Genomic DNA, 21,043 nt, shown 5'->3' with positions numbered 1-21,043 from the left:
TCCATGAAACTCAACAAAATTATTTGGATTGTTTTTTTAGGAAACAGAACAAAGATAGTCCAGAGTGAAGGACCCCGCACTGAATTTTAGAAATCTCCATGGATTTCTTTTCCCCATTAATGTCAGTGCTCTCCTGGCGTTCCTGTCCTATGGCCCGTGGATGCTCATGACCATCAGGCACAAAGAGATTGAAGATCATAGTGGAAAAAGTAAAAAGCGCAACTACTTTGGAATGGGGCCAATATCAATACAACTATTGCACTGTAGAGGGGTTAAAACACTCTCAGGGATGAGGCATGAGACTTTGGACCAGTACCTATCTCCTTGGGAATCTCAGTTTCCCAACTATAACCCAGGAATGACGCTAATGATCCAACTCATGGGCTGTGTTATCAGGATTCAATAAGATAATGCTTGTGAAGAGTTCAGTTCAGTGCCCAGTGCCTGGTCAGTGCTGATACATATTATTTAAAGCAAATTTAAATAAACGCCCTGGTAATTATTAATTACATAATAATGAATATCTGTATAATGAGAAAGTCACCTGAAAAGGTTATTATGAGGAACAGAATAATGAGTACAAAGAGTAGATTTAGGGTTTGACATCACAGTGATACCCAATGGCGAGGCCCGTGATGCTACTGCTGCCTCCCAAGTCTTAATGACCCAAGTTTAATTCAGTAAAATGCTTGTATAAAGTAAGAGTGAATGAATAATGAAGAAGTGAATGATAAATGAATGGATGGATGCTGTTATGGGCGATCATATAGCTGATTAGAGTAAAAATTAGGATCTAAACAAGATTATGAAGTATAAAAGCAAACATCAAAATCAACTTTCATCATCTGTCCTTTTTGCTACAAAATTTGTTTTCCTGATTCTATCAGAAAGGGGGCGAATGGGACCAGATAAAGAATTAGCTGCCCTAGAATTTAAACCACCCACCTTCTGTTTATGTCAATAAAGTTCATCGGAACACTGGCTCACCCATTCATTTATATACTGTGTAAGGCTGCTTTCTGCCACAAGGTAGAGTTGCAGTTGCACCAGAGACAGTATGGCCTGTAAGTCTACAATAGTTACTGCCTGGCCCTTTACAGTAAAAGTTTGCAGATCCCCAGAGTAGATGATGGAGGGGGGGGATTTATGATTCATAATCCACTGATCAGTGTAACAAATTCCCTTTAAAGATATACTTAATTATGTTGAAGCTGAAATGACCTCTGGAATCTATTACTTATACCTCCCGCTCCTATTTTATATCCCATTGGAAAGTAACAAGTTCTTTTTCCTCCTAAAAGTCATTAAAATCTTAGACAGTCAACCAATCCTGCATAAGGTTTTTAGCAGAAAGAATACAGTTAGATTTGGCAAAATTACACTGAAGCAAATTTATTCTTTGCCAATTAAAGCTCTTAGAATATTTAATAGCTCCTGAATTTATTAATTCACATTTCTATTAAAGCTGTATTGACGGTAACCGGCATCACTTCCATGTAACAAGGAAAACTTTTAGAAGATTCCAACCCATATCTGTAACCGATGATTCTGCTTCATTGGGCAGCTACTGCCCATTAGTTTAATCCAATAAACTGAAGTGTGTCTTCTTTCGTCCGTCTCCCCACACCCAATTTAATCATAGCTGTGTTCTTTCACAGCTTGACCTTTCAGCAACAACTGTGTCATTGAAACAAGCTAAATGATTCAGACTATTTCTAACAGGGATCTCATCCAGTAACAATCTGAAAACACAGATCATGCTCCCTCACCATGCCAAGCATAATAGCAATCCTTGTGGTGCTTTTACTGGACAAGTCCTTCTGTCTTTTCCAAATAAGGTCACCTCATTAAAGGGTCAACCTCTCCCTGGAGTGATGTTGTCCTACTTTCCCCTTCCAACCATAAATAAGCCTGTAGATGAATGATGGGCATGACACTTAGAAGCTGGCCACCCAAGATTCAGAGTTAGATTCCAAATGATTTCCCTCTTAAATATGGAAGAGGATGAAAATTCAGAAGGTTAGCACCCCGAGAAGAAGAGAGATACACATCACTAAAATCTGGCACAGGTCACCGTGGAAAAGCTGTATTGATTATAATGTCACAATCATACGGGATACTAAACAAAGCTGGAGAAGAATGGTATGGTGCCACACAAGATGTCAGGCCTGGTACTATACCTTTAGGGACCTCTCAAAACCATTTCTTCAGCATGGACTCATATGCTTCTGTCTCACAATTCTGTAATTTGGAAAACATATACGATGCTATTATATCATTCAACACATCAAACTCACATACACTTACTGGGGAGTCATGAAAATAATGGCAATTCCTAAGTGCAGGAATGGAAAGTTTTTTATTATTCCCAATTACTTGCATGTTCTTCCTCTAAGAGGATATGGTAGCTTGTCTCAATTGCTTCTTTCCCTTTGAATAGATCTGGGCTGGGCTGCAACTGTTTTGACCAATAGAGTGCATGGGCCAGTGAGGCTCTGCTAGTTCGAGGCCCAGCCTTTAAGAGGGCTGCAAGTTCCCTTTCTGTCTCCTCGGAACTGTAAGCTGCCATTTAAGAAGTCCAGGCTGTTCTGCTGGAGAGAGAAGCCATATGGGGGAACAATGAAGCACCAGACACATACCTGAAGAAGCCATCCTGTACATCCAGCCCAGCTGAGCCTTCAGCTAACGTCAACCTCTTCTGCTGTATGGCTATAACTGTCACAAAGACCCGATGCAAGAATTGCCCAACTCAGTCGAGTTAACCCACAGAACTCGGAGAAATGATAAATTGTTGTTATATGCCACTAAGTTTTGGAGTGGTCTGACTCACAACAACAGATAAGTGAGTCAGAAATGTATGCATTCCCACTCTGTTACATACGTGTATTTTGCAGGACTTGATTGGGACACGACTCCGCCCTATTGATATTGGCCTTGGCCAAGTAACTGTGTTTAATCAATGGGATACAACAGAGTGCCATATGCTACAACTCAGCAGGAGTTGTAACAGCCATTCGCTATTTCTCTTTTCCCTCTTTCATAGAAAGGTCACGTCCTAGACGTGCGCTATCTTTTCACCCTGAAGCCCACCATGAAACAGAGACACAGAACAGAGCTGATTTGAGCTTATGCGTGCTAGCTCTAAACCACAGTCAAATGTAATGTAAGAGAGAAATAAACCTTGGCTGTTGCAAGCCACTGACTTGGGATTTTTTTGTTGTACAGAATACACTGGTGAGAGTTGTCTTTACAATGCCATCAGAAAAATCCCACAAACTTGGGCATCAGGCCAACTTTAGAGAAAGTTATTTAGAAGGAAGGGTAGATCAGATCTTTTCTGTTCAGTTTCACAGAGATTGGACCCAGAAGTATTATGGGTGACTGACATTCTGCTAGAGGCCAGACATTCAAAATGAGGATATCACTCATCCAAAGAGGCTATGGTCTGCTGCAGGGATCACTATTTTTTCTCTAAAGGCCCAGAGAGAAAATATTTTAGGCATTGTATACCAAAAGGAAAGGATATTATGTAGCTATGCTTATAACCATTTAAAATGTGGCAAATTAAAAATTAAAACAAAACAAAACAAAACAAAAAACATTTCTAGCTCTCAAGTTATATGAAAGTAGACGGCAGGCCAGAGTAGGCCTGTGGACTGTAGTTTGCTAACCTCTGGTCTAGTGGTTGAGACTGGAACATAAATAGATGTTTCCAGTGTGATCTAATGTGCACGATACGTGTGTTACGCAAGGCCCTTTTTGAAGCTTAGAGAATACACACAATTTAATCAGGGATTTTAGAAAAGATTTTCCAAAGGAGAGGATGCCTGAGTGAATCTTGAATATCAAGTAAATGTCATGGAGTAACTGGAGAAAAAGGTAGAAAGGATGATATGATTGCATGAACAAAGCCACAGGGTTTTTTGAAACCACATGACATGTGCAGGTAAATTATATTTCCTTCCATTAGCACAAAAGTATCAAATAATACGAAGAAAGCACCCAAACCTTCACAATGTAACTTGTCCAGCTTTGCTATCTATTGACACCATATAAACAGATACCTACAAACTCAGATATCTTAGCCAGCTCGGGCTGCCATAACAAAACACCATGGCGTGGGTGGTGTAAGCAACAGAAATTTATTTTCTCACAGTTTTGGAGGGTGGGAAGTCCAAGACCACAGTGCTGGCAATTTGTGTCTACTGAGGATTCTGCCCAGCTTGCAAACAGCCGCCATTTCACTGTGTCGTCACATAGGGGAGAGAGGGAATGAATTCTATGGTGTCTCTTCTTATAAGGACACTAATCCTGTTGGATCAGGACCCAGCTTTTATGACCTCATTTAACATTAATCACCTCCTTACGGGCCCCGTTTCCCAATACAATCAATTGGGGGTTAGGGCTTCAACATATGGATGGGGGTGGGGCATAATTCAGTCCAAAGCAATAGGTACTCCTATTATGTATATGATTTTTACATAATAATTTAGTTCTGCAGTTCCTTTCCTTCTTCTTCATATATCCAAACTTGTGAAGTCTCTTGCCATGAGAGACAACCTTACATCTTTATCATCTCACTGGGAAGTTATTGACACTAGTAAGAAAAAAATTCGACAAGCATACTTCTACACTTAATCAAAATAGGATCCTCTCAACTAACACAATTCTCTAGCTTCAATTAGGAAGACTCAGAATGATGAACAGTTATTAAAGCCAGGGTACTATGGAACAAATTTGCAATATTATCACATCCACCTACAGATTCCACGGCAATGTCCATTATCCACATTTATCATCATGTTGGATTTCAGAAACAATAAAGGCTAATGCTGTTCAAATAAGTAAGTGCTTGCTTCAAAACTGGATATCTTTTTCCTACTTGTCCAGTTTTTTTTTTGAAACTGCATTCCTTTTTGTACACTAAACCAAGTCATTTGTTTTGACAGGATTTTCTTCTCTAACAGTTAAGACAAGGTGCTATGGATAGAAAATAAACATTCTAGATAGGAACAATACATTCTGTTATCTGATATTTTGGCAACCAAAAATTTCTATTAAATTGCACCTCTAGGCTTTGTTTATATAATGATGCTTGATTTCCTGGGGGCATTTCAAAGTTCTGATGAGCTTACTGAATAAATGTGAAATTGTTATTTCTTGATGTAACAGCATGTAGATTATGTTTTATTCAAGTTCTATAGAAACTGATAATGTCTCTATGGATTTTTTTGTGATAATATTCCAGACTGGTGTCCTTCATCTAAGAGAGATGGTGACAAATTTCCATTGAAATAAATTAATAATTCCATTTCTACTGACATGTCATTGTAAGAATGATAAATAGAAATCACATTTCCTTTAAATAAGGGGCTGGTAAAATGCAAAGATTCACCAAAAAGTATCATTTCCCATCCCCACTACTCTTTTAAACTAATACAATATGGCTCTGATCTCTGTTATGCAAAAACATTAAATTGAATAACCATTAATATCCAATGCCAGGTTCATTCTGAAAACACTGACTGAACACCCACAATGCACAGGAATTGTGACTGAATAAGAGATGGCCCATGCCTAGAAGTCACAGTACAGCAAAAGACACGTACATATGAAAAATTGTACTTAATTTTAAAATACCCTAATTGCATATACTATTTTAACAGGGGTAAGTCCTGGTAGAGTAGATATGTCAAACTACACTACATAAAATTAAAAGGTAATAAGAATTTTCTAATCATTATGATATATAATATTACACACAAACACACACCACACACACACACACACACACACACACACACACACACACTCTATCCTTTACTGGGGGAATAGGGCAATTAAAATAACTGCTTGTTGGAGGAGTGGTCAGGAAAATTCATTCAGCTACCAAAGATTATAATTCTGAAACATTAAGGGAGCCTTTAATGAAAAGCCTCTGTGATTCCATGATTCTAGGACACTCTGACAAAATAAAGAAGTAGAAGAAAATGCTTTAAATACACTTTAAAAAAATTATTCATACAGTGAGATTAATCCTATTTCATATCCAATATAAGAATCCATTAACAGTGCTTCTCAAATTCCAAATGCATTCAGATCACTTGGGAATCTCAACAACTTTGCATATTTCAATTCAGTAATTCAGTAAAAAAAGAACTATTTTCCTTTCTCAACAAATTCACTTTGATTATTAAGACATTCACATACTCTCAACCCTTGGGAGAAAACCAAAACAAAACAAAGACATTGTACCCAAGTGACTAGGTATTTTAGGCCAGTTGTTCTCAAAGGGTCGTCCACATACCAGCAATGTCAACATCACCTGGGAACTCACTAGAGATGCTAATTCATTGGCCTCACCTAGACCTACTGAGTTGGAAACTGTGGGCGTGCTGCCCTGGAATCTGTATTTTAACAAGCCTATAGTGATTCTCATGGCCAATAATGTTAGGGAACCACTGTTCTCAGCAATGCCTGCTTGGGAAGGGAGTTACTACTGATGATCACACTACAATTTATTAAAGTCTTGGACCCTGGGACCAGCAGATAATGTTACCTTACCCCTCACAACAAGACAAACCAGGGGGTCCTTGGATCTCACTCCCTATTGATTGTCATTCAGTAGGTCTGTGATGAATTTGGGAATCTATTGTTTTAAACTTGTACAGGGGCACATTTTAAACTCATTAATCCAAAGACTATTTGACTTAAATGAGTGTGAGGGGGGATTTTTAATGCCCCAACTATTATGTGTGGGTAATGTGTTGCAATTCTTCCCTATAAATAAGAGACAGTTTGTGTTTATTAGTTCATTCATAAGCATCTTTTAAGTTTTAAAACAAATATTTTTCTATTTGAAATACATATTCTGTAGGTTAAACTTATTCATTCCTCAAATAATTTATTATGACATGTGGCTGATTTTATCTTCTCTTTTCCAAAGATATTCTACCAGTTTTTAAAAACTGGATGGCTCAAGAAAACTCCTGTGATTTTTATTTGCTTCTTTGTGCTTTTGTGGAATTTACCAGTATGCACAATGAAGAAATCCTACTTCTTTTTTTCATTCTGGAAAAACAAGTGTTACAAAAAATTGAACACAGAAATTTAGTCAGAAATATTATGCCCTTTGTTTTGAACTAAATATTTACAACTTACTGATTTAAGTTTTTAAGTTTGGTTTGTTTTAGTTTAGCAGCTACTTCACACTGGTGGCTCAAATTGAATTTCTGATCAACAAAAATCTTTTTTAAAAAAAATCTCTTAAATGAATGGTTTCTCAAAAAGATTTCCCATGCTATAGTTGAACAGTTAGTTTTAAACCATAAATGCTAGTTTTTATTCCTGTAATGTTGATAGTACGACTTTATATCAAAGTTGTTTTAAAATTTCTTCTTTTTTGTGTAGAATTAATAGATATTTCCTAGTTTTTTTTGTCCACCCCCTGTTATTTTTTGATTCCCTAAAAACAGACATTCTCATTATTTTCACCACTGCCTGTGTTCCAATAAAACTTTATTTACAAAAATAGACGGTAGGCTGGTTTGGCCATGAGTAGTTTATCAATCTCTAATCTAAAAAAAAATTATTCATAGACATAAAGGAGAACATAGTCATACACACACACAAACACACACACACACACACACGCACACACACACACACATACACACACGAGGTCTGACAATTAAGTTCCCAAACTTGTTGCAATGATGTTACCAACCTATTTTGGTATCAGGGGGATTATTCATTATGAATTTGTACCAATTGGACAAACAGTTAATCAAGTTCAATATTTGGAAGTGCTGAAAAGGCTGTGTAAAAAAGTGAGATGACCTGAACTTTTTTCCAACAATTCATGACTCTTGCATCACCACAATGCACCAGCTCACACGGCACTGTCTGTGAGGGAGTTTTGAACCAGTAAACAAATAACTGTATTGGAACACCCTCCCTACTCACCTGATCTGGCCCCCAATGACTTCTTTTTTTACCCAAAGATAAAGGAAATATTGAAAGGAAGGCATTTTGATAACATTCAAGACATCAAGGGTAACATGACAACAGCGCTGATGGCCATTCCAGAAAGAGTTACGAAATTGCTTTGAAGGGTGGACTAGGTGCTGGCATTGGTGCATAGCTTCTCAAGGGGAGTGCTTTTAAGGTGACCATAGTGATATTCAGCAATGAGGTATGTAGCACTTTTTCTAGTATGACTTTGCAAAGGTAATTGTTCAACTGTGTGTGTGTGTTCTTCCTTTAAATAATAATTTTATGTAAACATTATATGCAACAATTTTATAAATCTTTAAATCCAAGGAAATCCACAAATTTAAGAGAATATGAAAATGATTTCCCAGTTATCGAAGTTCAGTAACTTTTTACATTAGCTTTGTCAATGCATTTCATTGTTTCCCAGAGTATTTTGTTTGTGCAAGATAGAATGTAAACAATAAAAGCAATGCCAGAAAAAAATCAGAAGACCTTTACTACAGTATCATCAGTATACTACACTGAACAATGGACACAGTATTTCAAGAACAGAATTTACCTTAACAGAAAATCTGAGAAGGAAAGGCGAGCAGGGTATCCGTATCTGATGATCTTCACCATCTCCAGGACCCCAATATATTGTAGCTGGGCAGACACATAAAAATTATCAAAAGTATCTGGCAGCTTGGAGTTATTGGGCTTGATGCAATGAATAAAGTGGGGAGAGCACTTCTGAAGTTTTCCAATAATATCTGTTAGAGATTTCTAAGGAGAGAAGTAAAACCAAACTGATTTTCCAAAAAGGACACAGACTAAAAACAAAAAGCAGTTTTTAAATAAAAGTCTTTATCTTCCATCCATGACTTATTAAATTTATCGTGCATTCACTCACTGTGTGTGTGTGTGTGTGTGTGTGTGTGTGTGTGTGTGTGATTTTTCTGAAAGTACTCAGGGGTCAAAAATGGGGAAAATTCTATGTAAACCCTCTACAGTTGATATAATCAAAATTTAAGTCTTGAAATCTGAAAACAACACTAACCCTGAGTTGTGATGCAATGGTTACCGGACCTCCTCGTTCTAGTCTTTGAAGAAATGTAGAAGTTCCTTTCTTTTTTAATAACTATAATGAAAACAAAAAGAAAAAACGGTAAGCAAATTTGGTTTACTAAGTTCCATTTAGAAGAAAAAAAAAAAACAACCTTCCCATCCATGTAAAGTCACTGACAGGCAGATATGGATTTAAAACAGACTATAAAAATCAGTAAGAAATGATTTCTGGAACAGCACCATAAGTTGGGGTAATGGCAACTACATGTAAAATAACAAGCATTACTGCCAAGCTTTCAAGTCCATGGCTGTCACCATCCCTCACCCACTTTAATTTGAGAATAAACATAGATCAAGAGTTGCTTGGTGGTACAGTAAATCCACTCTGTTATTATTACTGGTTGTATTATTAATTGTCCACATTTATCATGGAACATTTCTGGAATAATCATAATAAATAAATCTCTATCCCTTATTCTGGGGCAAAAGGATACTATTGTATATTACAAAGATTTGATGTTATAACAGTCATTGGTTTGTTCTCTGAAGACTGACTACAATTAGTTTCTTACCCATTTGTTTTCTGTCCCTTCCTTTCCTTCTGTTTTTTTTTTTTTAAACACTAAAAGGTGTTAGTCAATTACCTGTTTGTGAAAAATGACAATAGACTGTTTTCTTCAAGAATTAATTATATACAGCTCTTAGAAGAAAAAAAAATCCCATGTAACAAAGATTAAATAATAACGTAGACAGAAGAAGTCAGTGGAAATGAAGTTAGTGGGTGAAGAATTAAAGGGAAGAAGGCAATTAATTAAACTCTACCAGGGGTTAAGAGGAATCTCAGCCACTAATGAACTATTGCATTTCACAAAACCGCACAGCCTTAGACATATATGCATATAAAATGTATATAAAAGATACATATATATCCCAAATCATATATATATTAAAATAAAAAGGTATTGATAGAAGAAAAAATTCTGATAAAACACATTCTTGTCAATTTGATGCTATTGCTAGCATGACAATAGCTCGTTTCCTTCCATTAAGATGAACTGTCAAACTGAAATGATTAATTGTAACTGACAAAGGACCGTAAAATGAAGGGACTGTAAAATGAAGCAACTGGTCCAGGATCAACCTTTTCCTACAAACATAAAGCCAAGTGGGATGCTCAGTTAAAGAGCAAGTAGAATCCTACCGTGCCGGGCACAGGGATGGGTGTGCAGGCATGAGGGCGGTTTGAAGAGAAGTGAGAAATGGAACACTTAAGGAAAAATCATAATAAATAAATCTCCATCCCTTGAAATTGAACACTCAATTTCCCTTTCTGGGTGGAAGAACTACGGTGAATTATCTCCCCTTTGCAGTCCTTTAGGGAAAAGACTAATGGCATCTATGCCTAGTAATGTTTAATAATTAAGGTTAAAAATTACAGTTTAGAGGTGTGTGGTGATTTCTTGCTCTTGATTTCCAGGATGATTGAGAAAAGAAGGGCCAGAAGGTTCAGGGAAACCCACAGGGATAGCGCTCTTCCTTACAAAGGTTAATGCTTAGTCTTTTTTATGTAAAAGATGCCATTTTGTATTCAGTGAGATTGAATTCCTGTGATCATACATTGCTGGAACAGCTATATCAAAGGACCCCTAAATCGAGGGCCTATGGGCCATACTTACATGTGCACGCGTATGTGCATTGGGTGCATGCACGCGTGCCCACACACGAATTTCTAATAATGTTACACACTTTACTGCCACTCTTCTAAAGTGGAGCTGATTTTAATTATAATTTTATTTTAATTGGTAAGCTAACATGCATTCCAGCAAGCTACAACTGAGTAACTAAAAATGATTGTCCTGGATACCTTCCCAATCGTGTTTCTCATCTTTGAGGGTTTTGGTAGAGGCAAGCAAAACACACTGGGCTACAATCAGGCACTGCATTTTTAAACTTAAAACATCATAGTTTGTAAGAACTGAATGCTTTACAGAATTTGGAGTTCTATATCACAAATAGTTAGACCTGTGAGGTTGTAAGCTCAACCATACTCGTGTGGCACAAATACACATTAAAAAATAGTATAATAAAAAAATAAGTTAAAACTCTACAAAGTCCACAGTGAAAACATTCCAGCACCTGAAAAATACACTATGTCTGGAAGAAACTACAATTTATTGTTTAGAGACCTAAAACCTCTGAAGTGATCAATGTCAACAGAATGAGGAAGCTAAGTTAGTTACTTGTAAGCCGACTATCTCTGAAGTTGCTTCCCATTCATCACAAAGACGGTGACAGAGATGAAACATACATCGGAAGTTGCACAGACAACCAGTACAATTACTAATACTGTATTCGCTACTGAATTTTCACTGTCCAGTACTTTACCGTCTCCTCTCTCATGGTTATAATTCAAGTAGGCATCCTTCTCTTTCCATTTTTATAACTTAAAGTATCAATTTATTTCCATTAGTACTCAGAATTGTGTTTTTTAAAAAGAAACAAATGTCCCAAGTACACTTAAAAACAACCCAACAATAATCACAAAAATTCCTACCTTACTAAGTTCTAGGTAATTCCGGTTTTCTTTGATAATTGAAGACGCTGTCATTCTCTTACTGAGCAGGGCAGATTTATGTCCTCTGAATTTAAAAGAAGGATAGGAAGGTAGAAGGGATCCTGTTGGTGACAGTTTCGACTGGAACAAATGATTGATCACGACATTTTCACTAGCTAAGTATAAACAAACAAACAAATAAATAAATAATATCGTCAGTGGCATTAAGATCATTATTTATATTAAACTTACTTCTAATCCAAGTGCTTTACCCATTAAAACTTTCTGAGTGGAAGAGGTAACTGAGGAGTCTATCTTTCCCTTTGCCCTATTTTATGCCCCCCACTATCCATCATTCTGTCTGATGAATTTTGACCTTGCCCTTGGCCAGGAGGCACGGTCCTCCACCTGAGCACTTGGTCCTTCTCTCTCTCATTGAGTGTTACTACTCTTCTAGCTATCGGGACACAATCTTACCTGTTCAGACCTAAGGGACTTCAGTGGTACACTTGCCTGACTCATGAAGACATGCGTTCTGTCAGCAATTCCCCATTCCAGGAAAATAACTCCCCAGGAACACATTTTCCCAGGATCTAATCTGTCTCAGCTGTATGTAAATACCTATGGGAGACGCTATCTCATCTGGTTGTATCAGTTGTTAGGTGAAAGTAGTGCCTCTTTTTCTGACCTTGTTAAGTTGCAAAGGTAAAAGCTGATAAACTTTAGATGTTAGATTATACAAATTCTAATAATTCTGGGCCCATATTCCTTTCGTAACACTTCAGAAAGAAATTGGAGCAATAATGAATGGATTTTTGGTTATAAATTTAAATAGCATGGTGAAAACTATATATGGTGTTTAAGGATCTAGAAGGCACTTTTCTTATGCTACCTATATCTTTACATAGACAGTTTTTAAGCCTTAATATACTTTTCTATAAAATGACCATGGCCATACCTAGTTTGAGGATTACTACAAGATTAAAATGGGAAATAAGTACATAAATCCTTTAGGATCATGCTTAGCCCATCAGATAGTCAGCAATATTTAGTAGCAAAGCAGTTTAGTTTCTACCTTTTCCACACCTAGATTAGTTTGCTTGCCCAGGCTAACATAATTATCAGCAATGTATTCAATGCAAAGTCACTACATTGATAAATAAACAGGGAGCTGTTTATTTAACACCACAGGGCTCCTTTTTGCCTTCTTGCATTACATAATTGTGTAATGCAAGAAGGCAAAAAGGAGCCCTGTGGTGTTGGACTGAAGTTAGAGGTATAAGCATAAATTCATGAGTCTTAATATGTATTATAGCTAAGCATCTCTATATTATCTATATCTATATATTAAATTTTGTAGTTTTGAAAGGGCCAAAAATCCATTACATCCCGGTAAAAATGAGCTCATCAAGACCCTGGAGCTTAGTGTTTAATAACATTATTCTCCTATAAAATAAATCACGGCTTCTTGGTTATAAGGCTGATTCTAGATCTGAGGCAAGGTAGATAATCCCTAGAACCTCTTGGAAGGCCAAAATGGAAGGAAGTGCTAAAAAAAATCATAAGGACCTGCTAAAAGGACCCAGGAGCTAGCTTGAAGGGGTTCTTACTGATCACGTCCTGTGAAATTTCAGCATCAAAATAACGATAGTAATGGATTATGATTCATTGAATAAAATGAGGGGGTCAGATGTATGATAACAGAAGAACTAGATTTTTGGTGGTGAGTACACAATAGAGTATATAGATACCAAATTATAATGCGGTACATCTGAAATTTATATAGTGTCATCAACTAATAGTGCATCAATAAATTTTTAGAAAGGGCAGGGAGAAAAGCAAACAGAATCAATGAGTCCATGTTGATAATTAATTACTTAATTAGAAAGAGGAGTTCTTAGTAGAATGTTACTGTTGATGGAAAAATGGGGTTAGAAAAATCACAATTTTGAAACCATTAGAAAAATAATTAATTTAGTAAGAATCATTCATTTATGCAAAAACCAATGGGTGAAATTTTGATGAGGAAGAGAATATTTACATTGCCTCAAAGTACTTTCTCACAAATTACTTATCAAAGAAACAACAGCGACTTTCAATTAGGAAAACCTGAAGGATGCACCTTAAAACAGTGATCAAGGTTAAATGATAAAGTTTTATAGGGACTCTGGATTAGACATTATTATGATGTTGATGTTAAATATTCTAGTAATTTATTGATGTTTGTAAGATAATGTCCTTGATCACAGGATATATACCAAAGTATTTAGGCATAAAGATGCATGTAACTTATTCTCAAATGGTACAGAAAATATATGTACACACCCATATACAGAGAGGGGGAGGGAGGGAGGAAAAGAGGAAGGTAGGAAGGGAAAGGGAGAGGAATGGAGGGAGGGAAGGAAGAACAGAAGGAACGAAGGAAGGAAGGAAGGAAGGAAGGAAGGAAGGAAGGAAGGGAGGGAGGGAGGGAGGGAGGGAGGGAGGAAGGAAGGAAGGAAGGAAAAAAGGAAGGAAAGAAAGAAGGGAGGGAGGGAGGAGAGAGTAAGAGAAGAAGGATGTGAGCGAGAGAAAAAAAAGAAAAATGAATCTGGGATAAGGGCATATAGGATTTCTTTGTGCTAATTTTGTAAATTTATTTAAGTTTAAAATTATTTCAAAATAAAGTTTAACAATAAATCTATATAATACCGTGGCCATTTAAATAAAATTATATTTATAACAAGTCTATGTATAGATGGAACCACAGATAAACATTGCAACATGTTATTCCTATAATTAGGGGAAAAAAGTCTTTTGTAATCTATGAACACCAGACATAAATATGGACCAAAACATGCAATTGACAGGTTTCTCTCTTTCTCTGAATCGTATGGTCAGGCTGCATGAAGATACAGTAGTACTAGTGTCATCCTGACACAGGAAGATGCCATCATTCATTGGGACATTAACATGAGAGCCCTGACCACAGCTGAGCAAATGTGAGGTGAGAACAGATTCTTTGGGACATGAAAAGAGAAATTCTGCCATCCTTTTGCCTCTCAGAACCTGATAAAGAAGCCCTGGTGAAGAGACCAGTTTAGCCTTTCTTTTCCTATTATAAAGGGTCACTGACTGCCCGCCATTTTCTTCGTCACTCTATATTGTACACATTGAAGTGGAAAGCATCCCTCGTTGGGGTCTGTATATATGACATCAGGTGTCTTTCTGTCAGTAATACAAGTTTAGCAAAGTCACGTGCCCAGGGTTTACAAGCAGGTATGCAGAGACACTCAGAGACAAAAAGACTCAATAATTAACAGCATTATTGACAGTAAATCACAAATTTTCCTATTCTTATAAGCAGACTTAATAGTCTAGATGTTGACATTTTTTTCCTCTTTCTGAATCAAGTAGACTTTATTTCTAATCTCAGGCACAAATGAGAGCACTTGCTGCCTGTCTGCCAGAGCTGTATCTCCAAGCCACCTGCCTGATGCCTCACAGACACAGCTATACTTGCATGTATCCTACAACAGACACTACCACATTCCTTAACTGGGAGCTTTTTGATGATATGAGGATTGAATTAGACACTGTGTTCAAAGTACTTAGCAAGGGACCTGGAAATAAAAATTATTATTATCTATAAATTACATTTTTAATAAGTATTTACAGCATCAAAACATTGCACAAATTGGTAAAATACTATCACAGCCATGTATTTTTTGTTTATATGCTAAAATGGGTGAGTTCCATGGGCCAAATGTGACCCACTGCCTATTTTTGTAAATCAAGTTTTACTGGAACACAGCCATGCCCATTTGTATTGTCCAGGGCTGCTTTCTCCTTATAACAGCATAGTTGAATAGTTGCAACAGAGATCTAACCAGCTCACAAAGCCTAAAGTATTTATTCTCTGGCCCTTTACAGAACATGTTTGTTGTGTCCTGCATAAACATATAAAGGCACATTAAATTCTGTTCTCTTGCTCAATGTGCCTATAGCCTAAGGTGTTTAGAATAAAACAAGACTCGTTTTTCCTCTTGGAACTTGTTAGCAAGTGTACACAAAAGAATGACTTAAAATCTAGAGACTCTCTTAAAATACTTGTAAGCAGAATTGCAATATCATTAGCTATCATATCCTCATTCTAAATATATATTCTATCACCATAAAATACAAAAATAAAGAAAAAAAGACACTGTACCCATTTGGAAAATATGCTATACATTAGGTTTTCATAAACTATATGGCTTAGATGGAAGTACGTTATAAAGTTCAAATAATTGAAAACTAGAAAGAAGATATTTCTAATGATAATCAAGAAGATCAATTATTTCAGTTTTTCCTTCTGTGCAACAATATTCCAAGTCCATACTTTTATCATTAGTTTCAGTCATTAAGAGAACTCACAAAAATTCTAAGTTCTGAGAGGCAAGCAGAATTAATTCCCTGGGAAAAACAATATATTGCAACCATGCTGCTTGGTTTAGGGTAAAAATGTTCCTCAAACCAGAACTGATATGGATGTCTTATTTCCAGCTCAAAGACACCCAATATTCTCTGAAAGGCTTTCGTATGCTTCTTTCCTCGGGAAAGATAAATGACTCTACTTCATTTAGAGCAACATCAAGCACAGAAGATGATATGTTTTAATTCATTGAAAAGGTTGTTAGGAGAATGTGAATCACTGCAGAACTGCTATTAAAATAATTACTAGAGGATATATATATATATATATATATATATATATATGCCATATATAAACGTAGTATATAATTTTACATACAGTATAGAATTATGGATAGATGTATACAAAGTACTAAAGTTCACTAAGTAGATGGAACCTATACATTTATGTTGATATGTACATATATACATGTATATGGTCTACTTTGTGAGCATTATTTCTTTATATGAAATACACAAGAATAAAATACCACCCTTAGGTGTGCTCCAGAGTCATCTTAAGTAATGAAATTCACCCTGCTATGGCCTAAATAACTTTGGAAGCCACATTCATCTTCATTAGTCTTCACAGAAGAGCTTTTTTATATTCATAACACTAGAGAGTTAAAGGTGCTTTATATTTCTATCTGCTAAAAGCTTAGTTAAATTATGGTTTCTACTAGACTCCAAATTAAATTGTAACCAATGTATAGTGTGGAAAGGTCCATTCTTTATTTTTCTGGGCATTAGAATGTAAAAGATATTTCAATTATTCTTTAGCTGGTGGCATGTTTTATAGGACAATGTTCAGAGAAATAATGTGTGGCATTTTAACCACAGTCGGGGAAAACTTACTTTTCATTACGAATAGAAGATTCTGTGAAAGGGAGTCTTTATTTTTTTCAATTGCTCCAACAATTTCATACATTACCTATAATAAAAGAAAATAGCGTAATTACTAATGATGAAACACGATCACGAAAACAATTTCCTTTAAAGAATAATTTGACTCAGGGGAAGTTTTAAATTATTCATAAAAGAAGTGTCTTCAGGTCTTAGAGCTCACATTACATGCAAGTTCAAAGCGCTCACCCGCATATCCTCGTTCTGTACATTAAATAAGGGACACCTCTCCTGTTCTCATTTGTGAAGCCCTCCTCTGATCGTGAGATTAGTGACTCACATTCATATACTCCCTTTTATTCTTAAGGACTCTAACCTGCTCAGAAAATTCACTAAACCAAGCAGAAAGACTCCATGGCACTTGGGGGAAGGAAGTGTGATTTCAATTTCATCACTTCAATGGTCTCTATTGAAACAGGTTCTTTTGGATCATCAAAACCATTAATCTGAAGTCTTTATAATAAAGAAACATGTGAAATAACTCTTTGAATAATTGTGGATTATTCAAAGGACCATTTTCTTCAGCATACTTTACTTATGCATACACTTAAATGCCTTCATGGTCTGCTTTTACTGGTATTCCAGCCTGGCCTGGGATCTTTGAAGAGAGACACGGTTTTACTGCCTCTCCCACTCTCAGCTAAATGTGAATTCCAGTGTGGTCCTGAGAAGTCCCATCCACTATAAGGCTTATGGGTTTCAACAGCTGCTTCTGCTTCTTGTGGAAACATGTTTGGGCAGGGCACCATGGTCCGGTGTAACAGGCTGTCGTTTGCCCTGGGTGGGGCAGGACTGAACCCAGGGAGGCAGCTGACCAATGACTAACACCTCTTCACCATACATTCCCCATGAAGAAGTATGGGCGGTCAGAACAATAAAGGCAATAATCACTCCTTTGCAAATTTTAACTAAACAGTCCAGAGAGGACTGTCTCATTGGCAGCAAGAGGGGACTAAACAGAGAAAGAATCTATGAGAAAGAGGCTAAGTGGCTAGTGAGAGGAACCTAGAAAAGGGCCAGATAATCCCTAATAAACCTGGATTCCTAAACGTCGTTTGAATTCCAGTACCTGACCAAGTCATCTTACAATAAAGTCTTACTGAATTTTTATTCTTTACTGTCACAAAAGCCTAAATGGCATAGAAATCCCAAGACATCCTACAGATTTTCAGATGTTTCTAATGTGAATTTGGATCAGAAGACTGGTTGAGCTGAGGCAATGCCAAGAAACTAAATAACTTTCAGATGTTCTTAAATCATAACCAAATTATTCAGTTTGCTCTTGCACCACAACATGGCTTACCCATATTAAAATGTGAGCTATGTATTAAGTCACATATTATACACTGTTGAATATGAGCAATTTAATATAATCTAGCATAGTGGTTCTCAAGCAGGGCTGATGGTGACCCCAGGGGATACCTGCCAGTGTCTGGAGACATTTATGTTTGTCACAAGTGAGGAGGTGGGTGGGTACAGATGCTACTAAACATCCCACAGTGTACTGCACAGCTCCACAGTGAAGAATTATCTGCCCCAAATGACCATAGTATTGGTGTCGAGAACCCTTAATCTAGATGTTTGTCTTCTCTACATCTTTCTACATTAGAGACAGCAGTACCCAGTGAAACCACAAAACAGAAATCAGACCACGTCCTTCTAAGCCGCTTTGAATCTATGTGGACTCTGGCATATCATTTAATGTCCCAGAGCTGATCCTGTAGCGAAGAGTTCTCTATATGGCTCCAGTCTATAATTTTAATGTATTCTTTTCAGGGGAATCTGCTGGTTCTGAACACACACACACACACACACACACACACACACACACACTCACACTGCACCTTGAACTACCTGATTTTCTCTAAACACATTCCTTGTCTGCCTTTGATGCTGTTATCGCCCTGTTTTGTGATGGCCACTCCTAATTCCTGCAGTCAAATTGCTACTGTAGCTTGGGGGCAGTGGCCATGGTATGTTCAGCTTTGCCTCCCTACAGGATCTAGCCAAATGACTTGCCCAATAGACATATTCAATAAATACCAGGGGTGTCAAAAAAAAATGTATACAAGTGGACACTTTGGTCAGCGTTGCTCAAGCAGTAGTTCGCCATAATCAGAAGTGTCTGGATGCTGATGGTAACCACTGTGAGCACCTCTTGTAACTGCAGAAGTCATACGTGACTTGTATTCATCTTTTGTTATTGGTATATATTGAGTATTACAATTTTAATAGTTTTTTTCCTTGCTTAAAATGTGTATACATTTTTGTTGGCACCCTCTGTATTTGGTGAAATGAACAAAAAGGTTTTGTTGTCTTGTGACCAAATATAGCTTAACATCGTGCTGGTCTTTTTAATTTAAGATTATGCTGATGAGTCTTTCGTTATACATATCATGTGCTTTGGAAAGTTCTCATAAATGGCACCCTGGTTGCACTTGGATATTTAAAGAAAAATCTGAAAGTCTACCATTAAAACTAAAGTTCAGAACTTCCCATTTGGAGATTCCAACTGGCCAAGTTACCTAGAGAAAGATATTTAACATATATATACAAGTGCAAACATTCAATGAGGGCAGTCTGATGCCGGTAGGAAGCAGGGAGTTTAGCAAAAAGTTTTACTTTGTATAAAATTACTAAACCATGAAGCAGGTGACCTTAATTACTTTTGTGATAATAAGCAAACTACTTTAGCTCTTTGAGTCTTTCTTCATGTGTTAAATAACATTCTGCAGGGGCCCTCCAAGCTTAAGAGCTTCTGACCCTATTGATAAGACATGGACGACATCAGTATTGACAGGGTTTGAGTTGAAAGCTCAACACAAGTATTAGACACTCAAATAGTTTAGTTATTTTATCATAATTAATATAATAATGCAAATGACTGAGAATGTGTTCCATAAAATTGGCATTAGTGGAATACCAACACATATTCCAAATAATGTCCTCTTTTCCCTGGTCCCAAATCTGGAATCAAGTGGTTCCTCAAGGAGCATTTATATATTTTAATGAAAAAATTGAAATTATAAATCACTATCTGGACCCTAGAGGTGCAAAATAATATATTGTTATTGGGTTAGTCAATGTTTCCAGGGGTTTTCAGTGGACGAAGCTTAGAAATACATGCACATCACTCACACATATGTGCAGTGTTTTTTTTTCTCATTTTAAAGATAAAATACAATCTGATTCCAAATTTTGTCTTTCTGTCATGATAAGTTGATAATTTCTCGAATTTAATGAAGTTTCATATTGGCCTTGTCAAAGGTAATTTAAAAATATAAATAATAATATTTACTCATGCCCATTTATGCTCATATATAACTTGCTCCCATCACCTTTAAATATTTTTAATTAAAGTTTTCATTTTCAGACAATTTCAGATGCGCACATAGTTGTAAGAAATAATACAGAGAGATCCTGTGGACCCTTGACCGAGTCCCCTCCAGTGATAACATCCTACAGAATCATCACAACCAGGATAACGGCATTAATGCGGTGAAGGTTCAGTCACCTCATGGGTCAGGCACATCACCACAGGGGTCCCCCATGTTGCCAGTTTATGGGCACATTCCCCTCCCCAAAATCAGTTGAACATACTGGTATGAGCCTATATCTGGGTTCTTTAACCTCTTCCATCCATCTGCGTGTCTCTCCTTTCACCTCTGTCTTGATTACTGAAGCTTTATAAAAAGACTTTAAATTAAGTAGACTAATTCCTCCCACATTACCTTCCTTATAAAAATTGTTTTAACTATTCTAATTTCTTCCCCTTTCCACATATGTTTTAGAATGATATTGTCTATATCGAACCATAATTTCACTGTGATTTTGATAGGAATTACATTAAACTTGTGCAGCAATTTGGGGAGAACTATTACTATATTGATTATTAGCACATTGTCTATTTATTGTGTTGTGTTCTAATCCATAAACATGACATGGATCTACTTTTACTTAGATCTTTGATTTTTTTCATCAGCATTTTGTGGTTTTCAGCATACAGATCCTCTGTTTTATTAGATTTATACCTTTGCATTTTTACGAGAGATCATAAATGTTATTGCATTTTTAATTTAGTGCCCATTGCTAGTATATAGAAATACAAGTGAT

At 36.5% G+C, this 21,043-nt stretch overlaps 1 protein-coding gene across 3 annotated transcripts in view; it reads right to left on the bottom strand.

The window, feature by feature from the left end:
• Positions 1–21,043, bottom strand: part of MYO16 (myosin XVI) — a 550,393-nt gene that overhangs the window by 127,142 nt on the left and 402,208 nt on the right. For all 3 annotated transcript variants that reach the window (XM_033105065.1, XM_033105062.1, XM_033105063.1), the window contains exons 24-27: positions 16,883–16,958; positions 11,597–11,772; positions 9,035–9,115; positions 8,555–8,760 (exon numbers count right to left, since the gene is read on the bottom strand). In XM_033105065.1, the coding sequence (XP_032960956.1) occupies positions 8,555–8,760; positions 9,035–9,115; positions 11,597–11,772; positions 16,883–16,958 (539 nt within the window). The remainder of the gene's footprint in view (positions 1–8,554; positions 8,761–9,034; positions 9,116–11,596; positions 11,773–16,882; positions 16,959–21,043) is intronic.

This window comes from Rhinolophus ferrumequinum, chromosome 4 (assembly GCF_004115265.2).
Source record: "Rhinolophus ferrumequinum isolate MPI-CBG mRhiFer1 chromosome 4, mRhiFer1_v1.p, whole genome shotgun sequence".
NCBI lineage: Eukaryota > Metazoa > Chordata > Mammalia > Chiroptera > Rhinolophidae > Rhinolophus > Rhinolophus ferrumequinum.
Note: the sequence above shows the minus strand (reverse complement) of the source record. Positions and strands in the feature narration are given on the sequence as shown.